This window comes from Excalfactoria chinensis, chromosome 22 (assembly GCF_039878825.1).
Source record: "Excalfactoria chinensis isolate bCotChi1 chromosome 22, bCotChi1.hap2, whole genome shotgun sequence".
Lineage (NCBI taxonomy): Eukaryota > Metazoa > Chordata > Aves > Galliformes > Phasianidae > Excalfactoria > Excalfactoria chinensis.
The window spans coordinates 4,081,483-4,105,633 of NC_092846.1; the positions used below are offsets into that span (position 1 = coordinate 4,081,483).

General features: G+C 59.6%; 1 protein-coding gene across 4 annotated transcripts; it reads left to right on the top strand.

The window, feature by feature from the left end:
* DLGAP3 (DLG associated protein 3) lies at positions 1 to 22,842 on the top strand. 4 transcript variants are annotated; one of them, XM_072355437.1, is made up of 12 exons: positions 1 to 142; positions 13,112 to 13,200; positions 15,844 to 16,936; positions 17,679 to 17,884; positions 18,559 to 18,673; positions 18,795 to 19,029; positions 19,443 to 19,783; positions 20,109 to 20,194; positions 20,719 to 21,143; positions 21,332 to 21,423; positions 21,538 to 21,681; positions 22,058 to 22,842. In XM_072355437.1, exons 3-12 carry the CDS (start codon positions 15,902 to 15,904, stop codon positions 22,274 to 22,276), a joined length of 2,898 nt encoding a protein of 965 aa, XP_072211538.1. In that variant the 5' UTR covers positions 1 to 142; positions 13,112 to 13,200; positions 15,844 to 15,901; the 3' UTR covers positions 22,277 to 22,842. The 4 variants fall into 4 exon arrangements, with proteins under 4 accessions (XP_072211538.1, XP_072211541.1, XP_072211539.1 ...); XM_072355440.1 differs by having other exon boundaries at positions 18,607 to 18,673; XM_072355438.1 differs by lacking the exon at positions 1 to 142 and adding an exon at positions 3,655 to 3,897.
* Positions 22,843 to 24,151: the final 1,309 nt, after the last annotated feature.

Here is a 24,151-nt window from a genome sequence, read left to right on the forward strand (position 1 = left end):
CGCGCGGGGCGCCGGCCCTTGCCGAGCCGAGCCCAGCAGAACCGTGCCGAGCCGAACCGGGCCGAGCCGTGCCCAGCCCCGCAGCTCCGGGCCGTCGGGGGGCCGCCCGGCACCGGTCGCGGGATGTAGGCGGCGGAGAGGGGTAAGGGCGGTGGGCTCCGGGGGTACCGGGTGGGAGCCGGTGGTCGCGGAGGGGCATCGCGGTGGGCGCCGGGGGGGTTGTCCGGGGTTGGTGCCCGGGGCGGGACGCGGCCGGGGGATGCTCGCGGTGCTCCCGGCGGCCCCTTTGCTTCTCCTCCCGTTCGGTTCCCGCAGCCGCTCCCTGCGCGGTATCCCGCGGGGGACGGTGTCAGCGCAGCTGCGGGGTCGGGGAACGCGTTGGGGCTGAGCTGGGGCTGGAGCGGAGCTGGGAGCTGCCGGGTGGGTCGGGGTGTTCACAGGCACCGCAGTGAGATGCTCGGTGCCCACCCGAGGGCCGCTCGGTGCTGCTGCGTGGGGGCAGCGATGGGAAGGGTGAGGATGGAGCATCCAGCATCACCCACCCCCTGGGCACGGGAGGCTGTGCCATCGATGCAGCCATCCCTTGGACGTGGTCCCGGTTCTCACCTGGTTCTGAGGGCTCAAATGGGGTTTGGGCAGGCCCAGTCCCCCCCCAGCTCGGGGGTCTCACTCCTCGGCAGTCGTGGAGCTGGCAGCATGAGGGCTCTGGGGCTGTATGACAGCTGTATCCCACCAGGTGGGTGCAGGCCAGGGACTGCCGTGGGGCTGCGGCTCTCAGTGTGTTTCCAGGCTTTGTGGTCCATCCCAGGGGATCTGGGTCCCTCTCTTCTCTCATATCCTTCCTTCCCCTGGATAATCAGATTTTATTCCTCCACCTTGTGCCAAACCTGCAGAGCGAGTCGGTGCTGGGATCGTTCAGCTTTCCCACCCTGTGACACTCAGCCCCACATGTCACCCCCTTCATGGGGCTGAGCAGGAGGGGCTGGAGTGATGCATGGGCAACAGCAACCCAGGCCAAGAGCTGAAGGCCTCCCTCACTGTAAATGGGGGCAGGATTCGGCCGGCAGTGCAGATTCCCCTTTAGGAAATGGATGTCATTTCCTGTCTATCTCAGTCCCTCGCCTCCCAGCTCTGAGCATCCTCCCCACGCGGCCTTTGAGGACACGCGGCCGCGGGCATTGCTGCTGGGAGCTGCGCACACGAGGCATGCCATCCCTTCTGCAAAGTGTTTTGTCAACTGCTGGCAGGGCTGGGGGGAAAGAAAACTGCCATCAAAGTGCAGAGCTGCTCAGCTGTGGGGAGGCATCACTCCCAGCTGCAATACCCCACTGGTGGCACATTTTGGAGGGGAGGGTGAGGGATGCTGCGGCGCACAGGGGCTCCTCCTCTGCCTCCCCATTGGCAGCTTAGGGCAGAGCCCATTTGTGGGGTCCCCATGGCTGTGTCCTCCTGCATGGACAGGATCCAGCCCTGTGGGTTTGGTGCCCATGTGCTGCCGTGGGGCTCCAGCTCCAGGTTTTGCAGGCGCTCGCCTCTCTTTGATCTGCTGAGCTGAAACCCTGGATCCCACCGAGGCAGAAATTGGGATCTGGAGCCAAAGGTGACTCTTGGCCCTTGTTTCTATCACGGGTGAAGCTAAAATCTGGAGGAGAGCGATGCGAAGGGCCTGGATTCAGCTTGGGAGCAGAACGCGTGGCGTGTGCTCCTTCTGACCATAAAATTGGATTTCCTTAAATAGCACATAGAGCCCCAAACCCCGGCAGGGACCGAATGACAGGTCAACAGGGGTGTGGAAGTCCCACCACGATCCTGGCTGCCTGCTCTGAGCCGTTGGCAGCGAGTAATAATAGTAATATACGATGCCATTGCCTGGGAGAGCGCGGGGCTGGGAGCTAAGAATAGCAGCAGACGTGCTGCAGGCGGGGGGGGGCCGGGATGCACAGGTGGATGGGTCCCAGCAATGGGTGGATGGAGGTGGCTGGAGCATCCCTCACGCAGCCTGCAGTGTGGGGTAAATGATGGGATGGGGAAACGTGGAGCGATCCTCGGGGTTGTGGACCAGCTCTGTGCCCATCGGAGCATCCCTGGGGCTTTGCAGACCCAGTGCTGACGATGGGGGCACAGAGCAGAGGGGTTGGGCTGCTTGCTGCCAGCTGTGGCAGCCGCACGTGGCAGCAGAACTGGTGCCCATCAGATTAAAGAGAATTAATTTGTGCTTTCCACGTTTCTGCAGGACCGGGGGGTGCTCTGGTGTCCCCCACCCTGCAAGCAGATGTGCTTCAGCATCTCCCCATGCACAAAGCCTTCCCTAAATCCCAGTTCGATTTGGCATGTTTCCCCCCACCCCCCCTCCAGCTCACTCCTCCCCAAATGCTGGAGTTGGAACGAGCCATGACATGGTTTCTAATCAGCTTCTGAATTCATATTTCTCTTGGCTCTCTTTGGAGGAGGCTTTTCAAAGCCTTTGTCTGATGCCGCCCGAGCTCTGCAGTTCTCGATGCCTGAGCAGCTCAGCGCTGCTCATGGGAGCATCCAGGAGACCCTACACAAACAAAGTGCTGTCTGCAGCAGGGAACTCACGAGGACTCACCAACAGCACCCAGCGATGCTGCCAAGAGTGGGAGCAGAGGCAATGCCTCCCCACCACCACCTGCAGCCCCAGGAGCAGTGCTGGGCTCCTGGCACTGCTGCTGGCACCCATTGCAATGCTGCACTGCTCCCGTGCCCAGCGCCGTGTGCCCATCTTGGCCCGGCTCCGCTGCGCCCGGTGCATTGCTGCTCTTGGCTCTTTCTCTGGCACCTACCGCCTGTCAGCAGCGAGTTGTTGCTCTCAGCTGAGCCAAGGGATACAAACAGATCCCAGTGCTGCCAAACCCCAATTAATAACCAGTGAATCATGGGGCCAATGGAAGAGCAGATGTTTGTGGTGCAGCTGCCAGCTCTCGGTGCTAACCGGGGGGCAGCTCGGCCTTAACCCCACAGCTTGGTGAGCTGGAGCCACTGGGGCTGGAAGGAGCTGAAGTTTGTGGTGGGCAGAGCAGAGCTGGAGAACAGCCGGCCTGTAGGAGTGTGGGGGTGCTGCGTTGGGAAGCTGGAGGTGCCATCCCTGGTGCTGTGCTGGGGCTGGGACCCTCTGCTGAAGGATGCTGAGCCGGTCCTTGGTGGGGGGTGGTGTGTCTGAGCTGTGGCCGTGGTCAGGGTGAGATGGAGGAATGGCAGGCAGTCGGTGTGTCACGCTCTGCTCAGAGCTCCCTGGGGGTGGTGCAGGTGGGCTGGGGGTGTGGGCGTGCAGGGGGGAGCTGTCGGGGGGTGAGGGCTGTGTGTGGGAAGTGTGGGGGTGCTGGGGTGTGCAGGATAAAGCAGGGGACTGTGGGAAGGCCGGGGTGTGCAGCGTGTGGGGTACTGCTGCAGTGTGTGTGTGGGTGCTGGGGGGTGCACAGCAGCACTGTGGGGGCAGTGGGATGCAGGGGGTGCACACTGCTGCATGCCCATCCACCTGCACAGCGATGCGGCGGTGCACGCGTGGCCGTGCCTCCATCCATCCATCCGTGCCCACGGGGCCGTGTGTCCGTCTGTCGCTGCACAGCGACGCTCAGCGCGGGGATGTGCGGGGGAGGGCAGCCCTTGCCGGGCACGTGGCCGTGTGCGGGGGTGGTGGAGGTGTGTCCCCAGAGCGGAGACGCCGACTGCGCTCGGAGCTGCGGGTGCCGGCTGGGAGCGTGGCCACCGCGCCGCTCTGGGTGGCTGTGACCCTGGGGACACCTCCGTCCTCACCGCGGCATGGGCGGCCCAAAGGGGTTCTGCGGGAGGAGAGCGAACCGGATCGCAGCCCTGCTCCCATCTGCCGGTTCCAACAGGGAGGGGATGGGCAACTCTGTGGCTTAGCAGCTGGGATTGGTGAGTGGGGTGCGGGGAGGGAGGACGGGGTGCCGGGTCTGGGTGCTGAGCCGGAGCCTGCAGCGCTGCAGCGCTGCTCCTAACCCTTTCCTGGCCGAATCCCCTTTGCTGGCAGCCAGCTCACCTTGGTGTGCAGCGTGTGGCTCCCAGCCAGCCCTCGCCCAGACAAGCCAGGTTCTCCTCCTTCCCTTCCCCCGCAGCCCTGTGCTCTGCTGGGGCTGTGTGTGTTGGGGCTGGGCTCTGAGCTCACCCGCGGGCACATGGTGTGCTTCCCCGTGCAGACACGGTGCTCTCCATGAGGATGTTCAGGTGAGCCCTCTCTGTGCCACGTTGTGCTGGGTGTCCTCACGCTGTGCTGTTGGTGGTGCAGGGCAGGAGGGAGTGGGCTGTGCGTGTGAGAGGCTGCGCTGCACGTTTGGAGGTGCTGTGGGAGTGGGCAGCCCAATGTGTGTTGGGAAGGGGTGTGTTTGCCCACCCATTGCATCCTGGAAGGGCTTTCCTGCTCCAGCAGTAAATTCCTGTGTCTGGGTGATAGCGCTGCACTCTGCCATGTGCTCTGGTTCCATGCATGGGGTTGGGAGCCCTGTGCCTGCCTGCCTGCCAGACGGCCCCGCTGTCGTGAGCAGCACAGCCGGTGCCAACAGCTGCTCCTTGAGCTCTGCCTGTCTCCACTCCCCTTGATGGCAGCTGGATGTCTCTGTGCAGCTTTCCCCTGCCACCATGCCTGTACCTCTGGTGTGTGCTCCAGGAAGGGAAACCGAGGCAGGAGGGAAAGATGCAGCAGAACTCTCTTGATCCCCACCATCCTCAGGCTCAGTCCCACCCCTCACCCCATGTTGTTTGCTCTTGCTGAGCATGTACCCTGTGTTACTGAGATGAGGGCGTTCTGGGACATGGCCTGTGGCAGTGCCCGTGCCGGTCCTACCTGAGTGCTCAGGGCCCCGGGGCCTCCTGGCTCCACCCGCAGCCACCTGGAGCCTCCATGGCCAGGGGTGCAAGAGGGGCTGGCGGGGTCTGAGGGCTGCGATGGGTCTGCAGGGTGTTGTGTTGGCCATGGTGGTGGCTGTGATGGAGACATGGCCGTGCTCGGACGGTGGCCATAGAGGTGGCTCAGTGGTGGCCGGGAGCTGTCCACGGTGCTGGGCCCGGTGTGGCCGAGCTGCACGGCCATCAGATCCAGCTCCGCGTGGCCAAAAGGGACAACCCACCCCGTGTCTGTGTGTCCCTCCCGGGGTTGTGCTGAGGCTCAGGAGCCCCCCACCACCATGAGGATGTCAGCTCCCTGCCTGCTGCTGCCCTTTGATGTACAGCAGCTCCAGCCGGGCTGGCAGGATGGGCAGCCAGCGCCGTTGTGCCGACACCCACACCCTGTGCACCCGCTGCTAATTACCTGCTGGGCAGGTTGGATGGGGATGGGGCATGGGTTGGGCTGGAAAGTGTGGCAGGGCCACCTGGGGACAAGAGACACTCAAAGCTCCATCTGTTTTGGGGGTCTGGAGAGGTGCTTTGGTCCCCAGGTGTGTGCCCTGCCCGACATAGTGTGCCTGGGGCCGGGGGATGCTGTGCCACGTCCAAGCCTGGTCCCCACTCACTGTGACAGTGTCAGCACTCCGGGCACAAAATGTCACACCATGCAAATGAGGCTGCGGGAGCGGCTGATTGAAGGGCCCTGCCCCGCCTCGGAGTTGCAATCAAATATGCAAATGGCTCCCAGGGAGGCTAGCGAGGGCTAATAATAGCGGGGGATGAGGCAGTGCAGCGATCCTTGGGTGGGTCCTTCTGTCCCCAGCCAGTCTGGGATGTCACCCCCAGTGAGTGCTGGAGCATGAGGGCAGCTTCAGGTGCTGTCCTTGTGCCTGCTGTCCCCAGGCAGCCCAGGGGGGCTCAACATGTCCCCACCGCAGCCCCCCACCCCTCCCGGCACATTGGGAGCTGGCAACCGCCTGACCTTTGTGAAGAATAGTGGAAGTAAGGATGAAGACAACAGTAACTAATTATTCAAAACCTGAACCTGGAATAATTAGCCCAATTAACAGTCTCTCAGGTGACGTTGTATCCCATCTGATAACAGCCTGAAGAAGAAGGAAATTAATTAACCCATCAGGCTGACATCTGTGGGTTGTGGTGCCCTACAGATGGCAGTGGGGGCATTTCAGGTGCCCATCCCACTGGGGAGGAGAGGGGTCCCACTGCACCCTGGGTCTGTGTGTGCAGAGGGGCATGGGGCTGGAGGGGATGGTGGGTGGGGGGCAGTTGGGTGGATGGAGGGGGTGCCCCAGCCTGAGGCTGCTGTGGTGGGCAATGGGCTGGGGCTCAGCATCCCCTGGGAACGGCACCAGCGCAGGTTCGTTAGCGAGGCGGCAGCTGTAGGCCTTTAAGGTTGCTGTGGAAACGGTGGTGCTCGTTATGGAGCTGAGCCTGCTGCATGCCAGGCAGCCCCCCCGCACTGCAGGAGGGGGACCCCAACCTGGACACACAGGGCGCTGTGCTTGAGGGTCCCCTTTTGGGGAGGGGTGAGGGGTGTCAGGGCAGCGTGCAGCTCCTGCAGGCCAGGACCCCTCCCCTAATGTTCTGGTATGGACTCTGACAAGCCCCCACCTTGTGCTTGGTGTGAGCAGAGGTACCAGGAATGCATGCACCCAATTGCACATGCACGCACCTGCACTCACACAGTCACACATATGTGCTTGTGCAGCATGGGGTGTCAGCATGCTCACCTTCTGGGCACCACAACTGTGCCCTACACCCCTGCATGTGCCCACACACGTGTGTATGCCCATACGTGACCCCAAGCCCTGTTCCTGCACACACCTTCCTTTGGATAAACTGGGGCACGTGGGGACAGCAGTGGCTTCCCCCTCCCCACCGCCCTGTCCTCACACCTCCATCAGCACGTGGCGCACGGCCTCAGCTCTGCTCTGAGCTTTTGGAGTTTTAATGAGGTAAATGGTATAAAAGCACCGTTTGCCCTAAATGCCCATCGCTGCGTGAAGCTGCTGCGTGCGGTCCGGGTGCTGCCTGGGAGCTGCTGTGGATGGTGTGGTGTATGGGAGGTTGGTAATCACAGCCTGAACCTCTGGTTAATCAGCTGAGGCAAGTATGGGGTCAGCTGTGGGAGCACAGGTGAGAGTGATGGAGCTGTGGTCCCGGAAGGGGTGGAGCTCGACTCCATCCCCTCTGAGACCTCATTTAAGGGCTGACTCCCACTGAAGCAGCATCTCTTGGAGATTGCTCACCAGTGAGGGCTGCCCCAGCTTCTTCAGCCAAGGCACCACCACTGGTGAGCTTTCCTTTACTTATACCTTCTGTACATTTGCTACCATCTGTATATTAACAACCAATACATGTGGGGTGGGCAGTGCTGGGGCTGTGGGTCTGGGTATGGCACCTGGGCGGAGGAGGAGGGCATTCTAGAGCATTTGCAGTCATTTTCCTCCTCCCCTCCAAGTTTACAGCTTACCTCAGCTGCTTATCAGCCTCCAATCTCATTAAATCAGGCAAATTGTAGCATCTGATATTTTATGGAGATTAAGGTGTGCGCCCAGACTCTATAATTATCAGCAAAGATGTATTTACAATGCCTTGTTGCTAGTAAACAAAAAATAACTTCAGATCAAAGCACTTTTAGAGGGAAATAAATCTGCCCATAGGGCCCCAGTGTGATTTGTGGGGAGAAGTGTGTGGGAGCGGTGCTGCCCTGTGTGGGGCCGTGGGGACGTGCTGGGCAGTGAGGATACATGAGGCCATGGGGACATGCAGGGTGATGATGGGGATATGCAGGGCCATGGGGGCACCCAATGGGAATGTCCCCACTCCCATTTGGTTGCTATGGGTCCCAATGTGCCAAGTTCTCTCTGCTCACAGGGATGGGGACATGGCCATACCCTTTGTCAACTGTGCCCTGTGTCACCCATGGGTGCCCTCTGCTCAAAGCACAGGATTTACACCCCAGTCCTGCTGCCACAGGGTTGGGATTTATTCATGCCAACACTGGAGTCTCCTGCCAGTGCTGCGGCCCTCTATTTGTCACCATGCCGTGGATTACCGAGGAGGTGACACTGTTTTATTGCTGCCTGATGTGGATTTATCCACATGGTGGGACCTGGGCTCACCACCCATGTAAATCACAGCAGCAGCTCTGCACGTGGTGGTTAAGGGATGTTTTGCCCCCGCTGCCCTATGGAGCTGTTCCAGGGTCCCCATCCCCAGGGCTCCTGGGCCATTCCTTCTCTCCATCTCATCTGCTGCCCACTGAAACGCTAATAAAATGGTGATAATGCCTCAGACGTCCTCTGGAAAAGGGCTTTGAGACAGATGAAAAGCCCTACTTAAGAGGGAGGCCATTATTATTAATAACTTGGAGCAAGGCTGTAAATTCAGCCGACGCAGCTATTATGGGAAACGGACCTGCACCGGCTCCACAGACCAAAGGTGCCCGGGTATGGGATGGGGATGGATGAGTGGGGACCACATCCCTGTGCCCAGCAGCAGGACCTCGGCTGCAGTGTGTGCATTGAGACAGTCCCTGCTTTTATGGGAAGGAGGGACCTGGGGCTGTGTGAGGTTCATGGGACATCTCCCCCTATACAAGGGAATATGTCCGGGGTTGGGCACCAGGCTGAGACCTGGATGCGGCTTGGGACAGGGGTGGCACAGTCTGTGGGGACTCTGTGGTGTTGGGGATCATTGGGGAGCTGTTACACATTCACAAAGGAGACATGAAAAATAACCCCATGCGACTCCAGCAGCCATCAGCCAGCTCAGCAAAAGGAGCAAATCCCACTTGGGATCATTTTACATCCCTAATTTCCATCCTGTGCTGCAGCACAGCCTGCAGGATCCCATCTGGGGCCCCTGTGGGTGCCAACACCGTGGGCCCAGGGCTGGAGCAGGGGGTGCTGTGGGGTACACAGGGCTGTGGGCTCATAGTGCTGCCTGTGCCCAGCTTGGAGCTTCTGCGGGGGAACGAGCTTTGATATAAATATCTTTTTGCTCAGCACACGACCTACTTTCCAGACAATGCCATTAGCCTCTCGACTCCCCCATTCATCTTCCACCGTCCTTCCCTCTCTCTTGTCCCTGCACTGCTCTGCGCACCCACTGAGTGGGGAGGAAGGATGTGTGCACCGGGTGGCACCATAGGGACCCTGTGCTGGGGCCACCAGCTGTCCCCAAGGCCACAGGGGCTGTGTGCCTGGCCCCTGGCCTTGATCCTGCTTTGCAGAGGGGTCCTGATTCTCTTTAGGGCTTTTCCATCCCACTCCAGAGGGTGCTCAGCTCTGGTTGTCTCTTGCTCCTGTCCCCAGCTCCAGTCACTGTGCCCTGGATGGCAAACAGCCTCCTCCAGGGACAGCTTCATCAGGGATGAAAGGGAGCATGGCGAAGCAGGAGGCAGCCAAGTGACACCTCTGAGCTGGCACACAGGCATTGTGCTGGGGGTCAGGAGGTACCCAGGAGCAACCCCAGAACCAGGGCTGTGTGTGGATGTCATCGGTGCAACCCTTGGGGAACGGCCTGGTAGCTGTCCAGGCTGTGCCCTGCAGCACCCGCACACCTCCATGTGCTGCTCGAGCTCAGCCCCCTGCAGCTAAAATTAAATATGCAATTTGTATTGCTGGTAAATCCTGTAAATCTCTTTTATCTCTAAGCTCTTGTCGCAGGACTCTCAGGGGTGTAATCTCCGCGGGCCCCTCGTGCTGCCCTTTGCAGCTCACTATCTCACACTGTACTCCCCTTCCCTCAGCTATAGTGGGATGCTCAGGTGCTGCAGCAGAGCAGGATGCAGGGTGAGCTGAGGACCCCACTCACAGCCCAGCCTGGCCCTGTGCCACCCCCATAATGCTTGCAACGGGGACACTGGTCCCAGTGGAGTGACCCCATCCTCTTGGCACAGGGCTGTGCTGTGCCCGGTGCTCGTGTCCCCCCCAGCCATGTGCTCTGCCCCCACACTAAGAGCACTGTGCAGAATTATGTATTTAAATATTTAGGTTTTCATCAGCTTTGTAAATTAAGCCCATCGATTAAAGCGGCAGTTCAGGCCCTCTCTGGTGAGCAGTGCTGTGCTCTGCTTGGGGCCCTCTGTGCCCATCCAGCCCTCATCCCATCGCGGGGCTGCAGCTGAAGACGGGGTGCAGTGGCACAGAGTGTCCTTTGGTGGGGACAGTGGGATTGTTGCTGCACACTTGCTGGTCCTGCTTGCTGGAAATGGCTTTGTGAGCATCAGAACAGGGTCAGTGTTACCAGAGTTTTTTGGATGGGGGCAGTTTGGGGCAAGGGGTGGCGTGTGATGGGGGAAGCAGACCAGAGAGCAGCCCCTTGGCATGGCTGCGTGCCCTGAGCTCGTGAAAGCTGCTTTGAAGTGATCCCCAGCTTAAGTCATTACACCGCGTGGTCGGGGAGATAAGTGGCTTTGAAGCAGGAGCAGCACTTCCCTGTGCTGGAAATGGGGTGAGCTGCGGTGCAGTTGGAATGGAGCTGCTGGAGTTCAACTCATTCTTCTGCACACCGTGTGGTTCCCCACATCCACGTCCCTGGAAAGAGCTCCTGGTGCAGGAGGACCACAGGACAGATCCTTCTGAGGGCACTGGGCTGGGGCAGCATGATGTTGGGGGCACATCTGCTGTGTCCTCCCTTTTACTGTGGATAAATATTGGGCACGTTGGCTCTCTGTCCTGCTGGGCTGTGGGAACAAAGCTCCCCGTGGGCATTAGCAGTGATGGGCACTGTGTGGGAGCCCCGTGCAATTGGTTTGTTGGTGGCACTGAAGGGTGGTTGCAGTGCCCTGGGAAGGTGCATCCTCCTACTGCATGGTAAAAGGAGTGCTAAGCTGTGGGACCACCACCATGCACCGCTTTGCTGCCTAGGTGCATTTTCTTCCCAGCAGCCTCTGTCCTAATTACTCACTCATCCTTAATTACTCCCTCCTCCCAACACCCTGAGGCCTCTGTGCTGGTACCGTTGGTTGATCCATTGAGTGGAACTGCATAGCCTCAAGATGTCCCCACTGGGGAGTGGGTCTGTCCCCTGGCCCTCTCTGTCCCCTCTTGTATACATGGTGGCTCCCAGTGTCCCAGCCCCAGCTGCCCCCAGGGCTCCAGCGATGGCATACGGTGCTGGTGGAGACCTGGCAGTCCCCTCCCCCCAGCTCCAGCAGCAGCAGCAGCCAGCAGTGATGGTGGGGATCCCGGTGCTGGCGGCCGCGCGGGATCCCCAGCAGCTGGAGCACGGCATGGCAGTATTTCCTCGCTCTACTCAAGGAGTAATTGCTCAGATGGGGACTTGGGGGCAACTCCCATCCCTCTCCTGGCATGGTAATGAGTCAAGAAGCCTCAAAGACAAATGGCTCATTAAGAAGCAGTGCTGCATTGCAGGATTTTTCATCCCACCAACCGCTGCATCAGCAGAGGCAGTACCTCGCGCTCACTCTCCCCAGCACTGGGAGAAGGAGCTGTCAGGCAACCGGTGCCAGTGCCAAAACTAATCATGTGCTTAATCAACAGCTCCCATCAAACGACCTGCCCTCAGCATCGGGAGCGGGTCGGGTGGGAAGCACAGTGCTCAGTGCCACTCCTTGGGGTCACCCAGTTGTGGTCAGCCCAGGGATGCTGAGCAGTGCTCAGGGCTGGAGCAGCTCCTGCACTTCAAGGCACCACGTGGATGTAGGCAGCTCTGGCAGTGCTGCCCTGGGCCGGGCTGAGCTCTGGCTCTGGCTCTGCATGTCCAGCCCTGATGGCTCTCACTGGCACTGCTCACATTTACAGTTCTTCAGCTGATATTTGTCCTTCATTGCCTTTTTAAGAAAGCATCCTCATCCCTTATTTATAGCCACGTGGTTCCCACCCCTCGCCATCCCCTCCCAGGCAGTCTCCGCTCTCTGCTTTTTGTTTCATTACCGGTAATTTGGTTTCTTGATTGCATTACGTTGGCTGTGATCTTTACATCCTGCTCACTCTCTGCCCCAGGTTGGCTTCTCTTGGGGCTCCTCTGGATGTCCATCCGAGCACTCAGCAGGGTCTGCATGGCTTGAGCTCTGCACAAAGTGAAGCCTCCTTGGGCAGCCCCAAACCCTGCGCTCCCAGCTGTGCTCGGTGCCGTCCCTCTGCTCCAGTCTCCCAACCAACCTTAATCTGCTCATTGCTGCATGATGGATGTTGCACCGCCATCAGGAGCCAGCACTGCTGCTGTCCCGCTCAGCCCTCCCTCACCAACAGGGCCAGCGTGGGCTCTGGGGATGGGAGGTGGTCTGGCAGCTCCATGTAGCCAAGCAGAGCTGCTCTCCCCTTTCCTTATGAAGTAATTACTTCCAGGAATGACAAACTTCTGACTAATTACACTCACTCTCTCCGGCCTGACGCAACTAATGAAATATCTGTGAGCTGCTTTCAGCTAATTCCACTTTTAAGAAAATAATTACTCGATGCAGAATTACGCACTAAATTAGGTGATTCCTTTCCCAGCCCCCCCCTCCATCCCCTCACCTTTTTTTTGTCAGACTGAGTCAATTTTACTAATACGGCCTAATAAAATAACGGGCTAATTAGTCATACAATAAAATGTTTGCTTTCTGCAATCCTTCTCGCTTACAACTGGTCGGGGGGGAAAAGTAAATAGATGAAAGGCGAGGTGGAAGCGACCTGGCGCTATTCCGTATTTATTTTCATCCAACGACTGTAGATCAAATTTGCTCAGCTCCGAAAGTGGGAAGAGCGTTATTTTTTTCTCAGGCTCCAGCTCGCACGCGGCGCCGGGAGCTCAAGCTGCGTGTTTGTTCTCTCTTACTTTCATCACAAGCCATAAAAATCCCCAGCAGGAACTGCGCTGGCAAACTTGTCGCTAATTTGCAAAGCAGAATGGACCGGGCTCGCTGCGCATCTCTGCTGGGCGAGTGGCCGCACAAAACCACTCCGCTCTCACTGGTGGCAGGAGGAGCCTTTGTGGAGCATATGGACGGCTCCAGTGCAAATCAAAGTCGGTGCTGAGGAGGCTGCTGGGCAGCTCTGGCGCCCGCTGGCAGGGAATTGCATAAGAGGATGTGGCTGGGGATGGGTTTGGGGCGTTGCTGCGCCAAACATGTGCAAGGCTGTGCTGGCCGTGGTGCTCCTCGGCCGGAGGAGGGAAGGATGCGGTGCTAAAAACCCACAGGGATTTATCTGGGTCAGGCTCTTTTTGTGGACAACCAACCTCCCTCTTCCTCTTTGTGCTTCATCTCCTGCAGAACTTTCGCCCCAGGACGTGCTGCTGGAGGGGACTCCGGGCTGTAAGGACATGAGGACATGAGGACAGCATCCCTCTGAGCGCTGGGCGGTGAGTGCTGGGATGCTGGCTTTTGGGGTTGGACTTGAAAATTATGGGAATAAAACCACCTCATTTTGTGGCACTGAGGGACGTGGTTCAGTGGGCGTAGTGGGTATGGGTTTAGTGGGCATAGTGGGCATGGGTCAGTGGTTGGACTTGGTCTTAGAGGTCTTTTCCGACCTTAGTAATTTTATGATTCTAACACTGTCAGACCTGAGTGTTGCAATGGTGTTTGCAATCCTGTCCCCTTCCTACAGGAGATGCAGGGGGTATGGGCTCTGTGGGGGCTGCATCACAGCCCCGCAGTCCTTGGCATCATCGTGGCATTGCCAAGGCTGAGATCTCACTGCGCTGTGCTGGGTAGCAGAACTGCCTCTGCTAAGGGCCCCTGTGGGAAATCAAACCGGGAGGTGGAATTTGGGTGAGCCCCACAGTGCCTGGGGTGATGGGTCCCAGTCTGCCCACCGCTGACCCTGGGGTGGGGAGAAATGCCAGAAAAGCAAAAGTCAGAGGGAGGTTGGTGTCAGGGGAATTGCTGATGGGAGTTTCTTCAGGCTTTGGATGCAATAAAGGCAAGAAGTGAGTTATTTGTAATGGTAATTACGCTCTTCCAGTTTATCCTAGCACATAATTGTGTGGGCGGTAGGTTCCCAATGGTGGTAATTACCCTGGTGTTAAATGGCACAAAATTCAGACCGGTCTGGGTTTTTTTCCCTTTTCTGAATCTGTGATGGGACCTGGGGATGGGAGATTTCCCTTGGGTCTCATGCACTGTGCATGGCAGCACAGCAGTGACCCAGGCACATGGTCCATGCTGAGACCCATGGGAGTGCTCCATCCCCATTCCCATTCCCATCCCCATCCCCATTCCCGTCCCCATCCCCTTCTCTGTCCCCATCCCACTGCTGCTGGCTGCAGGAAAGCTGCAGCACTGCTTCACCAGCGCGCTGCTTTGTTTAATTCCTCCCATTCCTGAGCACAAAAGCCTGCCTTGCTCCTAATAATGGGCTGCTCAGCTGTTTTGACTGCTTCTTCCCAACGCCGTGGCAATATTTGCTTCATCTGAGCACTTCCCTCGATGAACATGAGATGATAGCTCAGCCTGTGGCAAAGGCGGGGCTGGGAGGGATCCTGCAGCCACTACCCGTCCGTCCATCCATCCATCCATCCATCCATCCATCCATCCATCCATCCATCCATCCATCCATCCATCCATCCATCCATCCATCCCTCTGTCCTGCTGCTGACTGCCCACCTGAACCCGAACCCCCCCCAGCCTCTTGCCCATGCCTCATTCCAGCTTTCCCAGGAGGGCAGAGGCATTTCTTCTTCCAGCAGGCTGCTGCTTCCTTCATTTAAGATGCAGCAATTAGGGAGCCTTGTTAGAGCTGGAGTGAGATTGTGAGGGCGGGAGGGAGATGAGCAGGGCCAAGTGATGCAGCCTTGATGTTGGGAAGAAAGGCAAGGGGAGGGGCTTGGGGGGGGCAGCTGGGGGATGCTCCCTGCTGCCATCAGTGCCTGCAGCCACCAGACCGTGCTGTACTCAGAGGTCCCCATCCCCTCCTGGTGCTCAGTGAGCACAGCCTCTGTGTCTCAGTACATCCCAGGGGTTCCCCTTTTTCTCTCCCCTGCTCCCCATCCAATTGCTCCATCCCATTGCTCCACCTGGGCTCAATGTGGCCCCCCATGGCTGCTCGTCCCTGCTGTCTCCAGGGGTTGTCCCCAGACATGTCACCATGGCTGCTCCACCTTTCCTGAGCCTGACTGCAGAGCTGAGGTGCCCACAGCCCCCTCCCTAAATATGATAACAAGGGTGCTAATTGACGCCTGTTAATTAGCTGAGCTACACTGGAGAGTAAGTAATTTCCTCGTTTATAGTCATACCCAAAGCAGAGCCTTTGAGGGGCTGTAAGGAAGACAAATCCCTGTAGGGCACACACGTCTCTGGAGTTCTCTGTAGCCCGGCACTGCATCTAGGGACACAGCAAGGACAGAGCCAGCCCCAGGGCTGCCGTCACAGGGGTCTGATGTGATGCTCTGTATTTTGCTTAAGAAATGGATAAATGAGAGCTATGTGTGAGTGGAGGAAATGTATGGGGATGGCAATGCGTGGCGATGGCTTTCCTTGCTCCATGTCCTTACTGTCAGCGGGCACACGGTGGTGGAGGATGGCCCTGGAGGAATGTGAGGTGTCAATACACAGTAGAATGGTGGGAGGATGGGTGGGATGGAGATGTCAGCACGGAGCAGCCCCCCCAACCCCCCGCTTCAGCTCATTAGTGGCTCGGTGAATCGCAACGGCTGGAAAATGCAGCCAGAACAGTTTTCCTAATGGAAAAACACGTCATAATATTTGGTGCCAGGGAAGAAAACAAGTTTCTCATGATGTTGAAATGTCCCCCTGCGCTGTCTACTAAGGATCTGCTTTGAATGCGTTGAGGCAGACTGCTGCTTTCCCTTAGAAATCCCTATGGTTTGGAATCCCCTTGGGCAGCCCTGCGGTCCCCAGTGCACTGGGTGGGGCTGGGGGGCTCAGCAAGGCTGGATGGGTGCTTCCTGACCCTGTGAAGCCAGAACATTTTGCCTGAATAGGAATGAGGGTTTGGGCAGCTGGATGGGAACATGACAGTGTGCCCGTGCCTGTCCCTGCAGGTGAGCCCGCAGGGAAAACCCTGCAGGATGCCGAGGCTACGGGGCAGGTGCTGACACCATGAAGGGCTACCATGGGGAGCGTAGCCAGGCACAGCACTCCTCCGGCCACCGCTGCCGCTGCATCCCAGAGGACTGCGAGCATCCCGCCGACTACATCCCCCACGGCCCCGACGGCCGCCCGCCTTACCTCCTCAGCCCCAGCGAGCCGTGTTCCCTGGAGCATCCCTTTTGCCCGGTGCGGAGCCCCAGCGCGGCCGGCGAGTGCGGTCCCCTGAGCGATCCGCCCTCCGGCAGCACCAGCAGCACCTTCCCGAGGATGCACCACGGACAACAGCAGCAGCAGCAGCAGCAGCCCTACGACTCCTGCGACGAATGCATGGCGACCGCCCACCCCTCCAGCAAGATCAACCGCCTGCCCCCAACGCTGCTGGACCAGTTCGAGAAGCAGCTGCCGCTGCACCACGACGGCTTCCACACGCTGCAGTACCCGCGGGCCGGCGGCGCCGAGCCGCGCAGTGAGAGCCCCAGCCGCATCCGCCACCTCGTCCACTCCGTGCAGAAGCTCTTTGCCAAGTCGCACTCCCTGGAGGCGCCCGCCAAGCGGGATTACAACGGCACCAAGATGGACGGCCGCGGGGACGGCTACCACCACCACCACCACCACCATCACCACCACCACCACCACCAGTCCCGTCATGGCAAGCGTAGCAAGAGCAAGGATCGCAAGGTGGATTCCCGGCACCGGTCCAAGGTGATGGGCTGGTGGAGCTCCGACGACAACCTGGACAGCGACAGCAGCTATATGGTGTCTGGCCGGCACACCGTGGACCAGGGCACCCAGTACTGTGTGGACGCTCCCGAAAGTGCCTTCAGAGACTTGACTTTGAAGAGTCTAAAGAGCGGCGGGGAAGGGAAATGCCTGGCGTGTGCCGGGATGTCCATGTCTCTGGATGGACAGACGGTCAAGAGGAGTGCCTGGCACACCATGACCGTCAGCCAAGCCCGCGAAGCCTACCCCAGCGCCAGCGGCACAGAGAAAACCTTGATGCTTCAGGAGACAAAGGCCAAAGACAGAGCCTACCAGTACCTGCAGGTAAGGGGGACAGGCAGGGCGAGTGCTGCTGTCCCACAGGACTGTGGTTGGTGATGGCATGGTGATGCCATGGGGTGAGCTGGGGTTGTGTCTCTGCATCCCGGTGGCTTGGGGTGGTGTGGGGCCGTGCCCTCTACACCAGTTGCTGCTGTCCTCAGTCCTTGCAGGGCTCCTTGCAGGGTTCCTTGCAGGTGGCACCAAGTTCCTCTGCCATCTTCTGGTCCATGGGTCGGGGTCAAGGCAGCTCTAGCTGCGCAGGCTCCTCACAGCCCTCTGTCCTCTCCCTCTTTTGGGCTTTTATCCTGAGTGCGCCTGGCCCAGTGCCACCACCAGTCCCATCACATCATCAGGCTCCCTTCTAGGTCACCTCCCTTCCAATTAAAAGCTAATTAACTCTTCGCTCCCTTTCCCGGGGGAAGGAGACAGGGAGAAGCAATGCTGGGGTGGGTGGCAGCAGGGGGTATCAGGGCAGAGCGCCGGCCCCACCACCATCCTGCCTGGCCTGGGGACAACGTTGTGCCACCGCAGCCTGGTAAGTGTCTGTAGCAGTGGCACAGCCATTCTGGCATGGGTGGGATTTGGCCTGGTCGTGACTGCCGGGGGGGCCACAAGGTGGGAAACAACAATCAGGGGATGCAGCTGGGACTGCCAGGAGGGTTTGGGGCAGGGAAGGTGGAAAAGTGGTGCCGGGCTTGGGCTGTTGTGTGCCCCTGTGCACACCCAGACTCATCCCCCACACCAGGTGCCGCAGGACGAATGGAGTGGGTACCCGGCGGTGGGCAAGGACGGGGAGATCCCCTGCCGGAGGATGCGCAGTGGCAGCTACATCAAGGCCATGGGGGATGAGGACAGCGCCGATTCGGATGCCAGCGCCAAAGTGTTGCCCCGGGCGGCCACAAGGAGAGACAGCTACCGCCGCTCCTCCAGCGCCGACCAGGCCAGGAGCAAGTAAGGGTGCTGCTGGGCTGTGGGAGGGAGCCGGGCTGCAGCCACGTACAGGGAAAGGGCACACATGCAGGGAGATTACAGCCAGCATTCCCAAACACTGGGAGTGTCCCCATCCCCACTGCACACAGCATGGAATTTCCCTTCTCCTGATGGCTCTGCACCAGTGGCACCCAGGATGGATTTTTGGGTTGGTGATGACCCTGCGCTGGGCACCTGATATCTGTGCAATGTGCTGGCTGCCAGGAGCTCTTGCTGCAGCTGCACTCTGCCTGCATGGGTGCAGAACACCAGTGGGGACCTTGCATGCACCTCACTGCCACCGCTTGTGCACGGAGCCCTGCACGGCAGCACCCTGCCAGGGGCTGCTCCACCTTGGGGCTGGCACAGGGAGCCTGCTCTGAGCATCTCCGTGCCAAACCTGAGCAGAGGGCAAAGAGCCAGGCAGGCACATGGAGCACGACTATTTTAGAGAGCTATGTTCAGCTCCACCTGCGGCAGCCCTGGAGAGCCCCCAGCCCTGCCAGGAGTGTAGGGGCAGTGGTGAGGGCTCGCTGCAAGAGCTGCAGTGGGCAAGTGGGGCTTGTGGGTCCATTGCTGTGGCTGCGTTTCCAAATGCTTGGCTTGACTGTGTTGCTTTTGGTTCCATCCCTTCTATTCCCACTGTCTCTCATTAGGTTTGCAAGTAGGCACTATTCTGATTCATATATCTGTAACTGTCCCAGCTGCGGTGTGCCACCTCGAATGCTCCCTCGGGGGCAAGGCTACGGGCGCTCCTTCACCACTGGCCAGGTAGGGTCCCTGTCCCATCTAGCACCTGGCACTGTGCTGGGGCCATGGGTCTGTCCTCACACCGGGACGGAAAGTGGATGCTGCGGATGCCAGCCCAAGCATCACCCACTGCTCTTCACAGATCAATGATGAGCTCAACCACCAATTTGAGGCTGTTTGTGAGTCTGTTTTTGGTGAGGTGGAGTCGCAAGCCGTGGAGGCTTTGGACCTGCCCGGCTGCTTCCGCATGCGGAGCCACAGCTACCTGCGGGCCATCCAGGCAGGCTGCTCCCAGGACGACGACTGCCTCTCGCTCTTCTCCATGTCAGCCCCCGCCGGGCCACCCATCACCAGCAGCATCCTGAAGCCTGGCACCTGTGAGTCCTGGGGGTGGTGAGGGATTGGCAGCATGAGGGTCCCCATGCAGCCCCACCTGCACTGAGCCCCGTGCAGCCCCACCTTGCTCATGGCTCAGACACACCATGGGATGCCCCCCACCATGCCCCCAGCATCCTTCTGCTGTTCTTCCCACACTTTTTTCCCTGTTCTTTGTTTCCTTTTGCTGCACCTTGCTGCATGAATGGGTCTGGGCCGCTTTCCAGTCCCTTTCTAGAGATAAATTGGCCAAATGGCTGCTCAAGATCCTGCAGGGCTGCCCCAAATCCATGCCCGGGCCCCTTGCTGTGGGAGGGGGTGGGTGCTGCTCCCCAGGGCGCCCGTTCGCGGTAAGAAACAAACAAATGTTCTCTGTTTTCACGCACCTTTTCATCCTGCGCCTCTCCCACAACAGCCTTCAGTTACAGAAAAGCTCCACCTCCCATCCCTCCAGGAACCAAAGCCAAGCCCCTCATCTCCGTCACGGCACAGAGCAGCACCGAGTCTGCTCACGAGAGCTACCTGCCCAGCGAGGTCACCCGTGGCCCCGCCTGGTCCAAAGATGCTGCGGCCCGCTGCAATTCGGCAGAGAGCCTGGAGAGCTCCAAGGTGACGGCCGTGTCCCTTGAACTGCCACCCGTGCAGCCCCGCACTGCCCCCAAGCCCTCCACGCTCATCATCAAGGCCATCCCCGGGCGGGAGGAGCTGCGGAGCTTGGCTCGACAGAGGAAGTGGCGGCCATCCATTGGTGTGCAGGTGGGCTTCGCTCCTCCAGATGGGCTGAGATGTGGGTATCAGTCTGCCCAAGCCATGCTCAGAGTCCTCCACTTGTCCCTTTGCTTCCAATGTGCCTCCACGGTGGCCCTAATGCTCGCATGCTCACCACAGTGGCTCTAATGCCACCTCCATGTCCACTGTGTGGCCTTAATACCACCCCCTGTACCACCACAGTGTACCACCACGGTGGCCATAATGCCACCCCTGTGCACACCCACTCTCCCAACAGTGCAGCCTTCTCTGAGCACTGGATGCCCATGGTATGGGGCCACCCTCCAGCATGCTCTCCCTCTGCCCCTGGCAGGTTGAGGCTGTCTCTGATTCGGACACAGAGAGTCGGAGCCAGAGGGAGTTCCACTCCATCGGAGTGCAGGTGGAGGAAGACAAAAGGTATGACCCAAGCTGAGCCCTGCCAAGCTCCTTGGCCAGTGGAGTTGGATCCCCCCATGGCCTCTTGAACTGACCCAGTTCCTGCCTGCATCACTTTCTCTCATCTGATGCTCCCATAAGGGGCAGAATCTGGCCTCGCCTCTCACGCTTGATTGCTTCTAAGGGGCAGCGTGGGGAAGGGGATCCCCTGCTCCCATGCTGCATTGGGGTCTTGCTTGCTGGGGCTCAGAACCTGCCCAGATGTGGGTGAAAACTCTGGGCTTTTCTGCAACAAAACATTATTTTTTGCATGGGAGGGGGAGATGAGCTCTGGGAGTGTGCTTACCCACCCTGATGCACACTGCTCTGCATCCTTCAGCATCGTCCAGCACCGGTAGCCATGGAAACGGGCTAAGAGTGCAGGAAATGAGGGACAGGAAAGATGCAGCTGCTCAGGGCTGTCCCTGGGTGTCCTCAGCCCCAGGATGGTGCCCCCAGGGGGACAGGGATGGTAGGTACATCCTCACACACTCTCTCTGTCCCAGGCGTGCCCGTTTCAAGCGCTCCAACAGCGTGACGGCGGGCGTGCAGGCAGACCTGGAGCTGGAGGGCTTCGCCGGGCTGGCCGTGGCCACTGAGGACAAAGCTCTGCAGTTTGGCCGTCCCTTCCAGCGGCACTCCTCGGAGCCCGAATCCGGCCGTCAGTACGCCGTGTACAAAACAGTGCACACACAGGGCCAGTGGGCGTACCGGGAGGACTATCAGATGCAGTACGATGCGGTGGAGGTGCCGCGCCGTGATGCCTGGGTGGAGAGGGGCTCCCGCAGCCTGCCTGACTCCGGCCGTGCTTCCCCTTGCCACCGTGATGGGGAATGGTTCATCAAACTGCTGCAGGCCGAGGTGGAGAAGATGGAGGGCTGGTGCCAGCAGATGGAGCGGGAGGCTGAGGACTACGACCTGCCGGAGGAGAGTGAGTGGGGCCGGGTACCCGGGGCTGCACCGCGCTGCTCTCACCCTTGGAGCATCCCAGTGGTGCCACATGGCTCAGGGAGGGTCAAGAGGTTGGGATCGGTGTAGACATCTCTGGGGATTCCAAATGGTGGTGGGGAGGGGATACCCGTGTCCCTGTTGGAGATATGACTGTCTGCTTTCTGCCAGTCCTGGAGAAGATCCGGAGCGCTGTGGGCAGTGCTCAGCTCCTCATGTCCCAGAAGGTGCAGCAGTTTTACCGACTCTGCCAGCAGAACATGGTGAGTGAACACCACCCTGGGGTGGGCTGAGCCTGTGGCTGGTGATGCAGTGCCAGCACAGCGGGTGTCCTAGGAGTGAAATATGACCAACGTGGTCCCTCACTGTCCCCACAGGATCCCAATGCATTTCCAGTACCCACCTTCCAAGACCTGGCCGGCTTCTGGGACCTGCTGCAGCTCTCCATTGAGGATGTCAGCATGAAGTTTGCGGAGCTCCAGCAGCTCAAGGCCAACGGGTGGAAGATCATTGAGCCCAAGGTAAGGGCTGGTGGAGCGCAGGGCTGGTGCTGTGCACGTCCCTCCTTTTCCTCTTCATCCCCAAGCCCATCTGTGGCCAAACCACTGCCGTAGAGTTACCGCCAGCGGAGCCAGAGGGTGCTTTTAGCAAACACTTGAAAAACAAAGAACAGGAAAAAAATGAGGCCATTCCTCTGCTGTGATATTGCAGCTGGATTCTGGGCAGCGCCGTGTGCCAAGGGCCAGGCACGATCCTGCACACGTGCAGCTGCACGGAGGGATGCACGGCACAGCCTCATCTCACTGCTCTGACGTTGGCGGGGGAGGAAGGGGAGGGAGAAAGGAGACTCGGGGTCGGTCCCACGCTCACCCCGAGGCTCTCCCACTGTCTGTGCAGGAGGAGAAGAAGGTGCCTCCCCCGATACCAAAGAAGCCGCCGCGCTCCAAGGTGCACCCGGTGAAGGAGCGCTCCCTGGACTCGGTGGACCGGCAGCGGCAGGAGGCACGCAAGAGGCTCCTGGCAGCCAAACGCGCCGCCTCCTTCCGCCAGAACTCGGCCACTGAGAGCGCAGACAGCATCGAGATCTACATCCCCGAGGCTCAGACCCGGCTGTGACCGCGGCCTCGGCTTTTCTACCCGGACTGGACGGCGCGTCCATCGCTCACTGTGATCAGGGGCCGTGGGGACACCCTGGGGGCAGCGCTTGGCCCACTCACAGCTTCTCTCTTTTCTATCGTAGACGTTTCATGGATCCGACGGTGAATGAGCACCAACCCGGTTCTGCCCCATCCCGTTGCCCCCTGCTCGCATGCCCCTGCCCGTCTCTCCCAGGGTCCAGGGCTCTTCCTTCCCCCTGCCCTCTTTGGGGCCGTGTCTCAGCTCTTCTATCCCTTGACCCCCCCCCCCCTTGGTCCCCATCCCATCCAAAGGAGAGGTGACCCCAGCCCCCGGCCCTGCCGGGTGGGAGGGGATGGGGCCGCAGGCAGGCCCCCCCCACCTCTCTGTAACTCAGTGCAATCCTATGGCTGTGGGGATGGACCCCCGAGCCCCCAGCCCCATGCCCAGCTGGAGCCCCGCTCCGCTCCCTGCCTCCTGCCCCGGTGCTGTGGGGAACCCAGGAGTCCTCGACCTATATCCATATATAAATATTACCTAAGGAATAAAACAGAAACTGCACACGACCAGAGCTGTGTTCTGGAGGGCGGGTTGGACCAAGAGCAGCAGGTCCCCTGGCCCCAGTGAGCTGAACCCGCATCTCTCACACTGAGCAGCAGCACTGTGCTCTCCAAGCCTTTCCTGCCCCTTTTCCCAGTCAGTTGCATGGGAACACCATGGGGACAGGGCAGTCGGTTCCCTTGTATTTTGCAGTCTGGGCACAGGTGTGCGAGCAAGGCAGCAGTGCTGGGGAGACCTTCCTATGCTTATGCAGGACATTGGTGCAGGGACAGAGCAGGTATGGTGCTGTCCCCCTGCACGTGGGGACAGGGCTGTAGGTGTGGGGAAGGAGCCTCTGTGTGCTGAAAATCCCTCACAGGGTTGCCCCCTTCTCCCTGAGCTGACAGTGCCCTGCAAGGATGGGATACCACGGATGGGGTTGTCGAGCCCTCAGTGCCCCATGGGGATAGGGGATAGCCTAGGATGCAGCATTTATGCTACAGGAATTCTTTGAAGCCATGAATTCCTTGATGGCAGCTTCCATAGGGGATCTGGAGATGAGGCTGCATCCATCCCATCCTGAGCACAGCCCATTCAGGGCAGGTACACAGCGCATCCGTGCTGCTGGCCCTTGGTGAGGGGCTGCCACAGGGAGCAGCCTCAGCTACCTGCTCCCACCGCCCCCCATACCCAGGGAACATCTGCCTGCACTGTGACCCCTCCAAGGGCTGCCCTCCCCAACTCCCTTTCTCCCCATGGGTGGGTGGCAGGTGGAGCAGATGCCGGTGCCTCAAGTTCCTATAGGTGCCAGGCACCTCCCCGAACCCACAACCAGCTCTGCAGGATTTGGGGGCAGCATCAGCTTATGTCTCCTCACAGTGGGGACTTGGGAGGGTCTCAAGAGCAGGGTGATGATTCTGGGGGGGCTTTGTGCCCCGGCGAGAAGCGGTGCTAAAGGTCCAGGTGTCACTTCTTGGGGGGGCCATTAGGAATCATTGTGAAGGATGATGGAGGGAGGGCGCGGGGATGGAGCTCCCAGTCACCCCACAGCCCGGTCCTGCCACCGCCACACACCGTAGCTTTAGAGCTGTACCTGCACAGGGACACCCTGAGCTCCCCCGAGACCTCCGGCCCTGCCAGCACTGTACAGTGACCGTGACACGTGGCTCCGTTTTTATTGTAACAAACCTCCAGGATTAATAAAAAATAACACTTTGGTTACTCCGGGGAAGCAGCCACATCCCCATGGGGGCACGGCTGGCACCCGGCTCGCCTTTCCCTGCTCTGTGTGTGACCTTCATGTGCGTGGGGTGGGCACGGGGGGGTCTGTGGGAT